A 16,661-nucleotide genomic window follows, 5' to 3' on the forward strand; every position below is an offset into this window, starting at 1 on the left:
CATGGAACGAGTCAGGCTCTCAGTGCTCCTAGCTCGTCTCTTGTCATCTGCGTAGTGCACGGCACGATCTCTTGACAAGAAATCGCATACACGTACTCACTGAAGGCAAACACGGCCCCGGGAGTGCAGTCTCTGGGGCTACACGTGGAGCATCTTCTGGAGAGGAGGAGGAGGAGAAGGACAGTGTTCATCACTGCTGTGGGTTGCTGCAAGTGAAGGTGCTGCTGTTAATGGGGAAGGTTATTGGGGAAAAGCCCATGGGTCAGCTGCTTGCTGCACACCTGAGGAGGCTGGGGGGGAGCTGTGAGGGCTGTGGCCTCTGCTCAGAAAGGCCTCAACTGCTGGAGTTGGCTGTCCCCTCCCTGCCATGTCTTCTCTCCCCTATGAGCTGATCCAAGATCTATGTCCTGTACTCTTCTGAAACTGAAGCTGCCTTCTGCCTGAAAAGGGGATTTTTTTTTCTTTCATGTCGATAGTATGTTACCAAACAGCTTGAGTTGTTGTTTTTGGAGCTGTTGTTTTTGGAGCTGTTGACAAAGGGTCGGTGACCAGAACCGAGGTTCCTACTGGCCAAGCAGTGCTGCTGTAGGACCAGCGGCGTGCTCCAGGCTTTATTCCCCTCTCCCGAAGTCTGCAGCCCAGAGCTTCTCTCCTGCGGGGCGTGGTTGCTTTGTCTCTGGTTTGGGTTTGGGTTGGTTTTCGGGGCGTAGTTTCCCAAGTTAGATCGAGAAGCAGGTGAACGGCACCGCCTCAGGCATCGCCACAACCCTGCTTCTTGCGTTTTCTTCCTCCAACGCTAGAGGCTGGCGGCTGTCACCTCAGCACCTCCCCGGCACCAGCCCCGAGCTGCTGCCTGCAGCGGCGGCCCCTCAGGGCGGTCCCACACCGCCGCCCCTTGCCTTATTGCCCGGCTTTTCCCCCTGGGCCGGCTCCTGCAGGCAGCGGGGCTGAGCGCTGTGCTCCGGGGGTTATTTGGGGACCTGCCCACAGGTGCCTGGGTTAGGACCGGGCCTTTCCCTGGGGGTCACGGTGTGCTGCGGGGTTGGGAGCGGCTGCGGTCCTGCTGTGGGGGGGGGGAAGTTGGTAAATGTGCTGATTTGCACCCACCAGCACACAGCTTCCCCCTGGAGGGGGGGTCCGTGCTGGCATCGCGATGGGCTTGGGGAGGGGATGGGGCAGTGCCGGTTCCCCCAGGTGGGGTGAGGTCCCCGGCCCTGAACTGGGGGGCCGCGGGGATCCCAGCACCGAGCCCCCGACCCCACCGCGGTGCCTGGGGCCGGCCGCTCGCCTGTAGGGTCAGCGGGAACCAACCGGCTCCTCGGGATTCCTGCCCGGGCGGAGGTGTTCCCTCCTCCTCCTCCTCTTCCCCCGAGTGTCTCTTGACATCATTTCATCCATCAGACTTACAGGAAAAAAAAAGAAAAAAAAAAAAAAAAAAACACCGCGCACACAGCGCGAACCCACCCAGCCCGCGGCAGCCCCTCATTGCGCCGCGCCTGCAGGGGAGGCTCGGCGGGGAGCGGGGACCCCCGGCCCCCCCCCCGGCCCCCCAAAGGGAGCCGCCTCCAGCCCTCGGGGCCCCCCGGGCGCCCCCTCCTTCCATGGGCTTTCCCCTCGGCCTGCCCCGATGCGGAGCGCCGCCGCCTTCCCACCATGAGCTGGCTCGCCGGGATGTGGGGGCCGCTCCCCCTGCTGCTGCTCTGCGCCGCGCCGCGGGTCGGCTCCTCGTGGTGGTGAGGGGCCGGGGGGGAGCGCTGCCGGGGGGCCCGGGGGACGGGACCCGCCGGGAGGCACCCGGGGCTTCACAGCGAGCATCTGGGAGCCGCTGGTGGTGCCGTTTAATCTTCGCTCAGGGCTCCTGATTTGGTTCTTCAAGCGCCGCTTTGGGCTGCTGCGACCCCCGGAGCTCGGGGGGGATGTAATGGGGTGGGAGGGGGGTCCCTGTCTCTGCCCCTGTCCCTGTCCCTGCCGTGCCGCTGCCCTGCCGCTTGCCTCCCGCAGGTACATGGGGGCCGTGGGCTCGTCGCGGGTGATGTGCGACAACGTGCCGGGGCTGGTGAGCCGGCAGCGGCAGCTGTGCCGCCGGCACCCCGAGGCCATGCTCTCCATCGGCCGCGGCGTGGCCGCCTGGACGGCCGAGTGCCAGCACCAGTTCCGCCGGCACCGCTGGGACTGCAGCGCCCTGGAGCGGGGGCAGCGCCTGCTCGGCCGCGTCCTGCAGCGCAGTGAGTGCGGGGTCAGGGGACGGGGGGCGCGGGGTGGGGGTTTGGGGGGCACGGGGCGCACCCGCGGCACCCCCCGGGGGAGAAGCGAGGGGCGAGGCGAGGCGTGCCGGCATCGGAAGATGAGATGTGCCTCCCTCAGAGGGTGGCGAGGCGCTGGGGAAGGCTGCCCGGAGAAGCTGTGGGTGCCCCATCCCTGGAGGTGTCCAAGGCCGGGCTGGATGGGGCTTTGGGCAGCCTGGTCCGGTGGGAGGTGTCCCTGCACATGGCGGGGGGTTGGAGTTTGGCAGTCTTTAAGGTCACTTCCAACCCAAACCATTCTGGGATCCTACGATAAGAAGCACTGCTTTGCTTAAAAACCACCATTAAATCATAAAGACCTGAGTTTCAGAAAGAGAATTTGGGTATTTTAGCGGTTGGCCATGCAGTTCCCGCATCTCCTTGTTTCAGCACGTATTGCACCCCAAAAAGGGCTCCAGAGAAACGGGGGCTCCAGAGCGCAGCCACCCAGCCCCAGCTGGGGACCCCAGCACCACGCCGTGGGCTGGAAGGGGCTGTTGGCATCCCAAGAGGATCCCAGCTCACCAGGACAGGGATGGCAGGTGACAACCCCTCCCATGTACCAGTCCCTCCTGGAGCATTTCCCCAGGAAGCACGGAGCAGCGTGCACCCTCCCAAAGGGCGCCTGTGTTCCTGCCACAGGGAGCCGAGCAGTGGGATCGCACCCCTGCAGCCCCGCCGAACGGTGACTGCCCATAACCAGCCTCGTGCTCCCGCAGCAATTATTTCTGAGTCACCACCGACGTCACCCGCAGTTTTCAGCTGAAGCTTTGGATGAGGTTTGTGTCTGGTGGAGCACGGCCCGGTTCCGAGGAGGCCGTGTCATAAACAAGTCAAAGCGCAGTTTGCCCAGAACTGGAATTTTCACTTGCAGGCTTATAGGAGAGAAGTCAGACACAAGGCATCTGCGCTGTACGCTGAGCCTGATTAGGCAGTGATTGCAATGGGAAGCGTTGCCTGATATTGCTCTAATTTGAAATGTTTTTGATTAACTTAATAAACTCAAATGAAACATTTTTCTTCCAACGACATCAAGTGTTTCTTTTTAATTAACGTGCTAAGAAGTTGCAAAGTTTCTGAGCATGTTTTCTCAGAAATGAAATTTTCCAAAGAGCGTGATTTGTAACAAGCCAAGATTTCTTTTGTGTGACTTTGAAGCCAGTGTAGGAAAGGCAGGGTTTGACCAGTGCTTTTGCAAATTTTTAGCTGCAGTTTGCTGAAGGTTTGCACAGCACACAGAACTCAAGGGGCCATTCGTATTTGAAACACCTAGATGCTGCTGGAATATAAAGACTCAACAATAAGCTATATGATGTAATGCTGAAGTCATCCTGTTTTCCCTAAAATGAAATTACAGGTAACATCGTTGCCTCTTTGGGGTCCTGCTTACTGCGATGATATTATCTAAGGCTGATGACTGCTCAGAACGGGTATTGCTCGTTGCCAGTGGCCCCAGCTACTGCACAATTTGTGTGCTAAAAACCTTCCTGAGGCTGAAAATGTCCCGTTACCATAGAGAGAGTTGTGTCAATACAACAGCTCTGTATTGTACATTATTGCATCTTATAGAGATAGACTTAAAAAATAAACTTATGCAATTTTTGCATTGAAATAGGTACCCTGGAGTAGGCATACGCTAGAAATATTGACGGTCTTTGATAAAATAAATTAACTTCATTAAGAGGAAGGAAAACTGCCTGAGCAGTTGGGGTGTGGAAGTCACATCTGCGAGGCCAAATCCTGCCTGGAGTATTACACAAGCAGTGCCACTGATTTCACAGAACTTGTTTGCATGAACTAAGGCCACCAGGCTTGGCTCTAGACAGAAAAGTTAAATTTAACTTATCCTCAGGAAAAAGACCCCACAGATTTCTCACTACTGTCTTTGAAGCACGCAAGATTATTCCAAGTGCCTCAGAAGAGGAAAAGCTAGTTTCAAAAGTCGGTTGCAGGATTTTGCAACATACGTGTCGTTTCAGTGTCCCTGTTTAATGACTTCTTAAACTGCTCTCTGAAATAGCACTTCATATATTTTTGTAAATCGATGAAACAGGATAGAAACACCAGCTGTCCTGTTCATGTATCTGTGCAAAACAACTGATCCGTGAAAGTAAATTAATCAATATCAGGAACAAACTTATAATGTTTTCCAACTCCAACACTATATTGATGAGCTTTTACCAGGGAGGGGTCCAAGTTTAAGCCATGACTAATTCTGACTCCGGGGAACATGCATTTGTGCGATTTCAGCCCAGTTTTGTCTTTTGCTTAGCAAAAAGTCCAGCATAGCTGACTTTTAACTGTTAGGATAGCTGCTCAGAGCAGCTACCTCAATGATTTGTAAAGCAGCCTCTTTGTTTCAGGCAGTCGGGAATCTGCTTTTGTCCACGCCATCTCCTCCGCCGGGGTAGTTTTTGCTATCACGAGGGCATGTAGCCAAGGAGAGCTGAAATCCTGCTCCTGCGATCCCAAGAAGAAAGGCTCAGCAAAGGACAGCAAGGGCCATTTCGACTGGGGCGGCTGCAGCGATAACATTGACTACGGCATTAAATTCGCCAGGGCCTTCGTGGATGCCAAAGAGAGGAAAGGCAAAGATGCGAGAGCGCTGATGAACCTGCACAACAACAGGGCTGGAAGGAAGGTGGGTGTCCATCCCCCTGATGCCTGGAAATGCTCTCGGTGAGCTCTCACGGTGCTGGGCAGGTAACTGCTGGCTCTCGCTGGCCAGTCTCAACAGTTAGGAAAGAGTACGGGATGAGTGGAAGACCAAGATGCCGTTTCTGTCCCCCTTGAAGGTTCAGTGTGACGGGGGTTCCACATACAGAAAGAGCTATGGCTCATCAGTGCCCCCCTCCAAGTCCATTCAGTGATTCCTTCTGTAGGAAGATGAACAAAAGAACAATTCTTCGTAGGGTCATTGTGGGTGGAGGTTTTGTTTTGAGCCTAATCCTTACACCTGACCCTTATATATGGAGTTTTTACTTCTGATTAAGAAAAAATAGAAGTTCCTAAGGGAGGCTGAAGACCACACTGAAAAGCAGGCTGGATTATTAATGAGTAAATTCAAAATACCATTGGAGAAAAAAAAACATTACTATCTATTCCTCCGTATGTATGGTAAACCAACACACAGAATGGGCAGAGATGAAATAGAATTACTTCAATTTTTAAGAAAACAGTCATAACACATGTAACTCCAAAAGGCTTCAGCCTCAACCTGCTCTCAACAAAAACCCTTCTCTCAACGTTGTATGAAAATCCCATTCTTTAATTTCAACAAAAAGAATCCTCGCTTTGTTATTTATTGCAAGTGACTGGAGGGAGTAGTTGCCAGGCATATCGCCCACTGCTAGTGCAAGGGCTGAGGAAGTCATGCACCGATATTTGGCGGTGGTGATGATACGTAGTAAGAGTAGTGCACATAGCTGGAATATGCTGTTTCATTATTCAAAATGTGTTCAAAATTGCCTGCATCCATATCATCTGAAATAATACAGAAAGATATTTTTTATTGCTACACCTAGCGCTTCTAAGACGAAGAGCCTTCTTGGTTTTTGTGTCTTGTTCTTCTTAATTTAATACATTCAGTAGGAAGTAAATTGTTCATATTCTGATCTTTTTGTATTAAAAAGTTCCCTTAATATACTATTAAAATGTCTTACATTAACTAGCCTGTATTAGAAAAAAAATCTAATTGTCATGAATTGTACTGAAAACAAATGATTTTTCTTCAAGAACACCTTTGTTGCACCTGTTTGTTACCAGCAGGTACAACTAGTATATAACACAGCCAGATGAGGCTATTCAGATCAGTGATACACACGGCTGTGGTACACAACTGGGGGGGAGCCAAGCTAATATAGCTGCTGGTATGTTACTGCCCAAAAGAGGCTGCAGTCTACTGCACAAGCAAAGACTTCATGGGGGAGAATTAGCTCCATGCTGGGAAGTTCTTTCTGTGATGGTCAAATATTTTAGTAAATGTAAATATATATATATGCAAAATAGTACAACAGCACTGGTAAGCAGGTAGGCTTTTTGATTTATTAAAAATAATCAATGCATTCTCATATGCTTTAGGGCCTGCTTTACAGAAAGCACTGCTGATCTGCACCCACGGTTCAGTGGTGTAGGCTGAGTTTTGCAGGCACCTCAGTACCCCAGCCCACCCACAAGCCAAGGTTTTTTCACACCCACAAAAGGGGAGGCCCATGTTGGTAGGTTCCTCTTAAATCTAGACTGTTCAGATTTTACTAATTCAAAAATACACTGAATAAGTATTTGTAGTAATCTCATAGGAATCATGCAAAGTAATATGCTGTGTATCAGTACAGGGGCACCACCGGCAAAATAAGTGCTGCATCCTGATGTGCTTCAGGTATTCAAGGCCTCAGTCCAACAAGTTCTTTTAAACTTAGCTGTAGTTTCTCAGATAATTAAAACCAAGCATCTGCTTAAATCCCTTTCTGAGCAGAATCCCAGTCCTACTTTTTCTCTGAAGTTGTCACAAATACAACTTACCAGTTGGAAAGAAAAAGAAACGTACTTTGGCTATGTAACACATTCTTACTTTATCACCAAGTGCTGGAATGGGAAGTGCTGTTCTGCTATGCAGCAGTGTCACTTCTGGTCACACACCTTTTCTCTCTGTTATCCTCTTCCTATGATGCTGTTCCTCTTGTACAAACTCTAAAACGTTCATATTTCATGAACCTTTAAGGCATAATATTTATAGATCAGACATCCATGTCTTCAGAATTAGGAATGAATGATTTATTGTATATGAACCCATCTCTTTTTCCCTAACATCATATAGATAGCTTAAATGTTTGAGATGAAGCTGAAATGGCTTTCATGCTATCCAGACATTGAATTAATGATGAAGGTGATCACTGCAAACTAATGAAGGTCGTACTCTAAAATGTTTGTTAAAAAGTTTTATAAACATTTTACAAATATCTTATTTCTGAATTGTATGTGGATCAAATGCCTAGCCCAGATATGGTGTTTTGTAGAGGCTCTGTAAAAACACTTCAATATGAAATGCTTATGATTTTCTAGGCAGTAATTAAAACACCATCTACATCTGCATAGGCATTTAGACACCATGCCTAAGAGCTGTTTGATGAGTCGGACTGTATCGTCAACTTTTTCACGGTAAATTTAGACCTGACTGCAATACAATTTCCATTAACAATTCAACACTGGAAATCTCACAGTATTCTCTGGATTTTTTTTCCATACAACGTAAGTGTCCATGTCAAAGAGCAACTCCATGAAGCTGAGATAGGGACGCTCAGTATGGCGGTGCTTCAGCTTGAGCAATGGTGCAATGGGGTGCCTTCGCCTATCAAGGGGCTGAGTGATTCTGTTCATTACCCAGATTATTTCCTTCTGTCCGAGCTGTGATCTGGCATTATAGTGTGCTAGAGGTCTTTGGGGTGACTGGCGGGGGGGAGGCAAGGACACCCTTGGAGGATTGGTAGTATGGTTGAGTAAAGCAAGCAGAGCAGACCAACCATGCGAGGCTAACTTGATGCTACCAGTGGGTGTCACTACAGACCGTGGTTTCAAGACCCATTGCAAGCCTGGCATTACAGGATCAATGGAAAAGGATTGAGAAGCTTAAATGACAGTTTGTTTTACCTGTGTATATTTTACTGCGTTTCTAAACAGGCCGTGAAGCGGTTTTTGAAACAGGAGTGCAAATGTCACGGTGTGAGTGGATCATGCACTCTAAGGACCTGTTGGCTGGCCATGGCAGACTTTAGGAAAACAGGAGATTATCTGTGGAAGAAATACAATGGAGCGATTCAGGTGGTCATGAATCAAGATGGCACGGGTTTCACTGTGGCTAATAAGAGATTTAAGAAGCCAACTAAGAATGACCTGGTATACTTTGAAAGCTCTCCAGACTACTGTATCAGGGACAGGGATGTAGGTAAGCCTCTATCATTACACATGAATGGTTTTATTTCAGACATTTGTACTTTGAAGGTCAAAAAATATCATTATTAATGAGTGTATATATATAAATCCATGCATATAACCAGCAGGAAACAGGAAGGAAAATGTTCTGGAAGGATGGCTCTGCACAAGAATGATAGATCCGCAATGTCTCTAGATGTATGATAGCCAGTTCTAATACAATTCAGCAGTTTCTTCCAGATACTATGGAGCCATGGAGACTCTGCAAGGCAAAGGTTGCTTTTGGGACAAGTTTGAGCTATGCTCTGGAGGCTGCTCCATGCCATAATGCAGCCATGTGTATACTCATATTTCATAGCTCAGTGCAGAGCTGCCAGGTCCTGTGCAGAACCAAGTCCTGTGTTGTCCCCATGGTACCATCTTGGTTACACTGCTTCTCTTCTGTATTGTAAACTCCCAAGAGACAGGTGCCCTTTATCTGCACATTCCTCACAGCTCGTTGTGGACAGTCCCTAGCTGCAGACGCCCCTCTCCCCACAGGCATGAGATCTGGCAGCTCTGCTCTGGCACCAGTCAATGCACCATAGCATGGTGCAAAGAGGTCAGAGGATGTGCAGGTGACTGCAGGAGCACAGGTCAGTGGGGCACAGCATCCTGCATCCAAAGACACAGTGCTTACTCCTCTCTGTAAGTGAGCCTTGGCTCGGTCCATGACTACTATCATGCTTTCTGTAGAGTCATGCCAGCCCCAGTGGGAAGAGGTGAAGTTTCAGGGCTGCTGTTAACACTGGATGTTTCTGCTTTCAGAGGTTTCAGTAGAGGCTTTCAGTAGAGGCACCCTTAACAAAGTTCCAGGGTTCAAGGCATTGCCAAGCAGCACTAAGCATGCTAACAGCTGTTGAGCAGCATGTAGCATTTCCTGATGTGCCAATTAAGAACTAAAAAACAACTAAAGAAAAAGCAGCAACAACAACAACAACAACAAACACATAAATTTGGAAAAGAGAGAGAGACTGAGTAATGTATGAAAGATGCTGTGGAACTAATTAATAGGTTGTATAACGTACCAGAGTGCACCCGGTATGACACATCCATAAGTATCTGGATAGCAATGCAGCTTAGCTCTTTTTGGCACCACTGTGTATTTACAATCCAAGTTTACTTGGAACAAGCATTGCAAAACAACTGTACTTAAATAAGAACAATATGTGAAATCCTGGTCATGTACGATTGACTTCAGTGAACCCAGAATTTCATCCAGTACACTTACATTGTGTAGTGTTCCTGGTTAGTTAAGTAGTCAAGGTAATTTTAAATGTTATTTATGGTGTTTGCAGGTGGTACTTATTACCTGCACAAGAGCACGTTGTTCCTTGAGTAGTGACCGACACCATAAAATCTAATACTTTAATCCAGGTGAATAAATGGGCATATTGTGGCATTGTGCAGAGACTAGGATTGATTCAAAACTTGAATTCTTTGCAGACTAGGTTTTATCCAGAACTCATTTCTTGAAGCTGCTTTTCTCACTATAAGATCTGTGATATTTTTCCCCTTAAAAGGAGAGTCAGTGCACGAGCCACTTCTGTGTCAAAAAGCCATTTAATCATCTCTGCAATAAGCCTAGCCTAGCATGTCAGGCTTGTTATCGTGGAGGAGACTGGGCGTTTGTCACCGCGGTGTGCTCTGCTCGCTTGCCTGATGCTGTCAAGCCCGCCCGGAGATCGCAGCCTGACATATGCTTTTGCTCATCCCCAGATAACACTTCAGATGAGGCGTTTCTTTGCCGCTCAGAATCCTGAGAATGTGGTTGTTTTGAAGAGCACATTTTTGGAAAGCTGTAGTAAACCTTCAGTGGGAACAGGAACAATTCTGCGGGATTGCCTTCGCTTTCATGGAGCGAAGAAGGAATCAGATAAACACAAGCTGATCTGAGTTCAACAGAGATAATATCAGCAGCTGAGCAGCATTTTTTCTTGATTAGTTTTATTTTGCCCTGTTGAGCACTCCAGAGCATTAGCCCTGTTAGCTGATTGGAGGTTAAATGAAATGAGATTATAGAAGTTTGAGTTTGGAAATATGCGGACAGCATCTCAGTGTCAGCTAAATGTAATACCACAGTACTTTATCGTGCCCTTGAATATAGCTCTGCCTTTCATTCTCCAGGGAATTCAAGCAATTTAGTGCTTCAGAAAAACTGTGAATCTGGAGTTTGATTAGTATCAGGGCTGAACGAAGGATTCTCAGAGCACATTTTATGAAGCACTGCAGCTTGACCAGGAGACAGCTTCACAGACTGTGAAATGACAAAGCCAGTATCCTCTGTGGCTTGGGTGTGTTAATACACATAAACCAGTAAATTAAAGGTACTCGGGAGTTGTATCACCAGCGATCTATCCAAAAAACCCCGCATCTCGCCTCCTCCTGTTGGAGCTTGTAGCTTTGGCTTTTCTCTCTGGTGGCAGGCAGCCATCGGAGGGTGCTGTCACTGGATACACCCCAGTAGTCTGTCCGGGAGGGGCAGTTGGATGTACGTACATGAATCACCCCAGCAAAGTGAAAACTGCTGTTTTATTATTTTTTTCCTAGAAGGAAAAGAGGAGTCATTGCTTTGGGGAGAAAGATAATTTGTGGCAACCACTAATAGCAACTCGCTTAATAGCAAGAGTGCATAATAAGCCAACCACTTCTATCTAGCATTAAGATTGCACGACTTTTAGAAAAGGACCGAAGGAAGGTTTTCACAAGTGTTCAGAAGTCACTGGATTCTGCTCATGTGGAAGCCAAAATCATTTTTTCCCCACGTTTTTGTACTCATAGTTCAATAGAAGCAGAGGTTGAACATCCAAGAGGGCTTTTGAAAACCCTGTTGTGAACTTACAAATTTTGACATGCTTTGCATGGTGTTCCCTTATATTAACATGAATTGCCAGCTGCCAAAATCAGTAAAAGCATATCCAGCACTATACATAGAGAGATTGGTTAGAGATGATAATGCTGCAAAAAGAAATAAAGTGAAGGTTTCACTTGTGGCAGCCCAGGTGTAGGATGCACTAGTATATCCCTAATGTGCAACTTCACCTCAGAAATGCCCTAAACAAAAGCCCCCTTTGTCTGCCTGTAAACTTCTGGTAGAAACAGGTTAATTTTTTAAATGTTGCCCTTTTGCCATCCATGCAGGCTAGGTTGATTGAAAACTGTAGCAAGTTTATCACATTTTGAACACGGTGCAAAAGCGGAGAATGCTTTGGGAATAAGTGCATGAGCAGCCATAGCATGGACATCACCAGTTCACTGGTAGATCCTCTATTGTGGGCTGTTGTTTGTAGAGTCTGTTAAAGCAAAGTAATGTGTTCCAAAAAAAAATCAATCCAGCAGGTTTATTAAAAATTAGTTTGTGCAGAGCACCCATAAAACTTGGGCAGTGTTTGGGTGAAACCTCTTCCTGCAGGGAGACCCCCACCTAACTCACCCCAAGGTTTAGTGCAGGCTGAGCTCAGTTATGTGCTTGGGGTAGCTGGGATGGAGTTGCGAGAGCACCTCTCCAAGGTGGATGAGATAATGAAATCGCCTTGGCGAGCAAGGGTTGACTTTTTGCAATTGTTGTGGTAGCAGCAAGGCTTTGGCCCACTGAAGGTGGTGGTGGAGCGAAGAGATGGGCCCTGCCCATGTGCAGATGTTCTCAGGACCTGCTGATAACCCTTCTGAGATGTACCCCAAGCTGTTCTGAGTCATCCACAGGTTTCTCCCAGCGCTCGTTTGGTCCCTGTTTGGGTGCCATCAGAGCTGCCTCTGCCTAAATGTGAGCCGGGTGTGGCACATGTGGGTCGTGAATGTGTGGTACCAGTCTCCTGTGTCCCCGACAAGTGGGCACGTGGCTGTGTCTGTCTGAGAACTCCTTCACAGGAGTTCTCTTATTTTTTATCCCTTACCACCCCATCTAGGCCATTTGCTACATTTCAGAGATGAATAAGGAAGGCCAAATCTGGAGTGAAAGAAAAACATGAAATTAAATTACAGCCTGCAGAGTACTGGTGTTGGGCGAGACGTGTTAGCACTCGAAGCGTGCAACCTGTGGAGAGAAGCCCATGTCGATCTCTGTCAGAAACTTTTTGCTAGGTTGTTCCCTGTGTGAATACTTGGTCTACATCTCCCAGTATTTGCACTGGCAATGTGTTAGGCGAAGTCCCGGCCCTCGGTCAGGGCAGGCGCTCGTCCCTCAGGGGCTGAGGAGGTGCCCTCAGGAACAGGCCACACCAGCAACCAAGGATCCTCTGGGAGCTGGAGGACTGCAGCAGCCATTAGCAGCTATGGGAATTGGAGTCAGATGCATATTTACTGTTAACTGAATCTGGATAAGCTCTTCTTTAGTCAATATGTTTCTGTCTCTTCGTTGCTGCCCCACAAAACCCCAGCTCTTTCAGACAAGGCTGCTTCCCGAGGGCACTGCCTGTCCCCTCAGACTCTCCTGTACTTGCCTGGTGTGTGTAGGGCATTCGTGAATATTTCTTGATTTAAAAATTGTCTTCAGAGCCCCTTTTCTGTCAATACTTGCTTTTATTTATTTATTTGTTTTCCAAAATGCAGGTGTGGAAACTTGGTTATTGTTATTAGGGTTTTAACTTTTTTATTATTATCATTATTTAACGTGAATATTGAGTCGTGAACTTTATTGCTTGAAGCCAGTTTTTTAATCAATAGAAATCGAAGGGAAATGCTTATGTTATATAGGAATAAAGTCATCATAATGCTTTTGGAATGGAGAGAAAGTAGTTTTCAACTTTCCATATGTTTGCTCAAAAAATAACTGCAAACCAAGAAGAAAGGAAGGGTTTGATGTACAGGCCACGGAGTTGGCAGTATTCAAACCTGTGGATATCTTGGCAGGTACGATGTTGTGTGTCGGCATGGCAATTCTGAAACTTGAACTAAAAACAAAGAGGTTGCACGAAAATTTTCTGCGAGTTAGAACACAGTCCTGCCTCTTACGTGACGAGGAGGTGCGCTGCAGGTAGCGGGGCAGGAACAGCAAATCCTGCCCTTTTGCTCAGTTTCTGCTGGTGGCCTCGGCGCTGGAGCACCTCCAAGGAGTGCCGTGGTGTGCTTGGCTGCTCTGTCAGCTATTGCTCATCTTCCCTCTCATGAAAGGGAATGGGTTTTGTGTGTGCGTGTGTCGTAGCTGAGTTTGTTTTGGCAAGGGTTTTATGTTGAGGCAAGCTGAGTGTGTGTGTTGAATGCTGACAAAGAGTTGGAGGTGTCTGTCAGTCCCCAGTGGTGGAGCCCCAGCATGGGCTGCTCCATGTCCTGCTTTCCCTGGTGAGGGCAGGTGACCAGGGACTGTCCCCAGGCTCTGGCAGAGCCACAGAGATGCTGAAGGGGCTCTTTGAACTTCTCCAAAATGTTGGCTTTGCTTAGGAACCATGCCTTACTATGAGCCTTTCTCTTTCACCAGGTTCTGTGGATGATCTGGTTTTCTCCCCTAGTGGCACAGTGCTGCTGGTTGTGTGTGGTGGGTGACATCAGGTGATACTGGCTTTTGACTATCTGCTAGGGGATGAAATCATTTTCATTTTGAAGTCGGTGGCAAAACTCCCATAGAATGGGTGGGAGTTTCCCATTCAGGTTCTCTTGGCTGCTGTGTGATTTCCTCAAACATCTGGAAATCAGAACTCTGGGGCTGGGAAATAACCTGTGCTTGGCTGAGGAATGCTGCTGCTCCTTCCCGGGAAAGCTGCCGCACCTCATCGCAGCAGTTCCCGATGAATCCCCCTGACCTTATCGCAGAGGTTGGCGTGAGGTCTTCCTCCCATAGCAGTTTGAAACCTAACCTGAATCACTGTTATTACAGATTATTGTCCTCGACATAGCACATCACACAGCCTAGGCATCCCAGGACTTCGTTACTGGGCCCCATCAGTGTGGTAAACCCCCAGGACAAGCCCCTACAAATGTGGTTATTTGGTTGAAGGCATTTTGCACAGCCTGGGATGCGATAGATGTGTCTGTGGGCTGCACAAGCACAGCACCGTGCAGCTCTTCCAGCTCTTTGTGCTGCCTCATGGATCGAGGCGAGCATGGTAGCCTGCAAGCAGGGTTTGGTTTGCTTCTGCCACAGGCTTCCGATGTGACCATGGGCAAGTCACGCAGCTCTGCATCTTCCCAGGTCCTTCACTGGTTTCTACACCAACATCAGGTGTTCCCTCAAACAGATGCAGCTTCAGCCTGCCCCCGAGCTCCCCTTCTGCCCCGGTGCTGGGCTGAGCTGGGCAAACGGGACAGAGCTGAAATGGGGACGGCAGAGCTCAGCTAGGCAGAGCAGCCAGGCCTAAGGACCAGAGCGTGTCTCCGGCCACACCACACATTCAGCGTGCCCTCTTCTGCGCCATGCTGGCCAGCTAGCAAGGGAGCCAGGCATGTGGCCCTCCATTTGGGCCGCCTCCAGCCACTTTGTGCCCCCTGGGGATGGGCAGAGCTGTTCAAGTTGCTCTAGAGAGCTGCAGAGAGGTGCGGGATGTCTCCCTGCCCTCCTTCTGTCCCTAGCAGGCTGTAAATAGTTTAGTGCATTTTGTACCAGGAAAGAGCAGAAACCTTTGTACTTGCTCTGCGGGGATGTGTGGTGGCATGGATCATCAGCAACCCCCTGGGCTGGTGTGCACAGGGGCTGTTAACCACCCAAAATGCCTGCTGTGGTGTTGGGTTTGGCAGAGACTCCAACCTTCAGCAGGGGGCACTGCCCAGCGCGTCCCTTGCAGCCCTGGATGTAGTGGTTTGGGGTCTGGCAGCCCTCCCACAGCTCCTCTGCGGAGCGATGTGATGTTGCAGGATCAGATCCCTCACAAACGATGTCTCCTTTTCCTGTTGTCGTATGCTCTCTGTCCTCCCTTAAAACACACCCCCTGCTCTTTCGAGTGACCTCCGCTGCCTTCGCCTTGCAGGGTCCCCAGGGACGGCCGGCCGGGTTTGCAACCAGACGTCCCGCGGCATGGACAGCTGCGAGGTGATGTGCTGCGGCCGAGGCTACGACACCGCGCGCGTCAGCAGGATGACGAAGTGCGAGTGCAAGTTCCACTGGTGCTGCGCCGTGCGCTGCCAGGACTGCCTGGAGGTGGTGGATGTCCACACCTGCAAGGCGCCCAAGAGCGCCACCTGGACGTCCCGGACATGACGGTTGGGTACTGCTGCCCTGCCTGGTCCACGCAGGGAATGCTTCCGAGGCCTCTGCTGGATTTACGCTGGTTTTGCCTTCGCCTTTCGTTACACAGAAGCTGCTCAATGACTATTACAGACTCTGCAGTGTTCACTTCATGTCTCCACATGACCGCGTTGTTGCACGGTTTGTGTAACAACCACTGCCGTGCTGGAAGGAGCTGCTTCTGTTGGGGCTGTCCCAACCAACACACAACTCTGAGCTCCTTGAGGGAAGTCCTTCCTGCTGCTGGACACACGGCGAGATGTCAGGATGAGCCATTTCGTACTGGATGCCACCAAACGTGGGGGCTGCGGGTTGCTACGACTTCCTGCTGAGGGCCTGGTGCTGCTCATAGCCATGCCCTGGGTGCTTGGCCTACTGGGCTGAGACCTGGGCCCTGAGCAGGGACTCCTCCTTGGAAAACTTTGTGGCCAGGATGATTTTGAGGCTTTACCAGAGGTGAATTTGCCCACCAATCTGCTGTGGGGTGGTGTGTGCGCTGTGGTGGCCCTTACAGCTCCGGGCTATGAGGTGCGCTGGGCAGAGTCTGGCCCGTAGGGGAAAGCAAAGAGCAGCAGGAAGCGTTCAACTGCAAGAGTCCCATCTGCTATTAAGGAGCCAAAGCAATTGTCTTAGGTATATATTTGTGAAAACTTGCCTTAAGGACTTATAAAAGGTTATTAATACTAACCACTGATGTTTGTTTTTTGTTTTTTCTTTTTGATCTGAAGGATCGAAGAAAAGTAATTCCAGCCCAATGACAGCTGGAGACAGGACACTAAACTACCTAAGGATAAGATTTCCTATTTTTCATGTACTGAATTTTACTGAAACGTTTGCAGAAATCTGATGGAGAAAGCAATACCTTGTCTTAATAACAATTGGGTTTCATTCTAAAGAATCTATCAACTCCTATGTTCTTTTAAATTTAATAAACCTAATATAAATGTGCTCAGAATGATACTTTCAGTTCCAATGGGGACTTCCAAATGAGCTTTTCTCGGAATGCATGCTGCACAAACTTGCAGCTGATTGTACATTGGCCTTTGATGGAGGCAGTTGTGAGCTGTGCCAGGTCTGTGTTCTGGGCTCAGATCAGCACAAAACAACAAAGTGCTGGAAATGTGCATAGGCTTATGAGGCCCTGAAGTTGTAGCCTCACAGGAGAGATGCTGGGGAGCTGTGTCAGACAGGGAACAGCCAGCTTGCTGAGGAGCAGGGGGAAGAAATGGGGCCAGTGCCACCAAGTCTAATAAGGTAGC

The 16,661-nt window shown here is 49.0% G+C and overlaps 1 protein-coding gene across 1 annotated transcript; it reads left to right on the plus strand.

Moving 5' to 3' along the window:
• Positions 1-1,626: 1,626 nt before the first annotated feature.
• Positions 1,627-15,375, plus strand: WNT2 (Wnt family member 2). Its single transcript, XM_032203904.1, has 5 exons — positions 1,627-1,733; positions 2,002-2,225; positions 4,646-4,923; positions 7,959-8,223; positions 15,146-15,375. The coding sequence occupies exons 1-5, from the start codon at positions 1,654-1,656 to the stop codon at positions 15,373-15,375; spliced, it is 1,077 nt and encodes a 358-aa protein (XP_032059795.1). The 5' UTR covers positions 1,627-1,653.
• The last annotated feature ends 1,286 nt before the right edge of the window (positions 15,376-16,661 follow it).

The sequence above is a fragment of the Aythya fuligula genome, chromosome 1 (genome assembly GCF_009819795.1).
Source record: "Aythya fuligula isolate bAytFul2 chromosome 1, bAytFul2.pri, whole genome shotgun sequence".
Classification (NCBI taxonomy): domain Eukaryota; kingdom Metazoa; phylum Chordata; class Aves; order Anseriformes; family Anatidae; genus Aythya; species Aythya fuligula.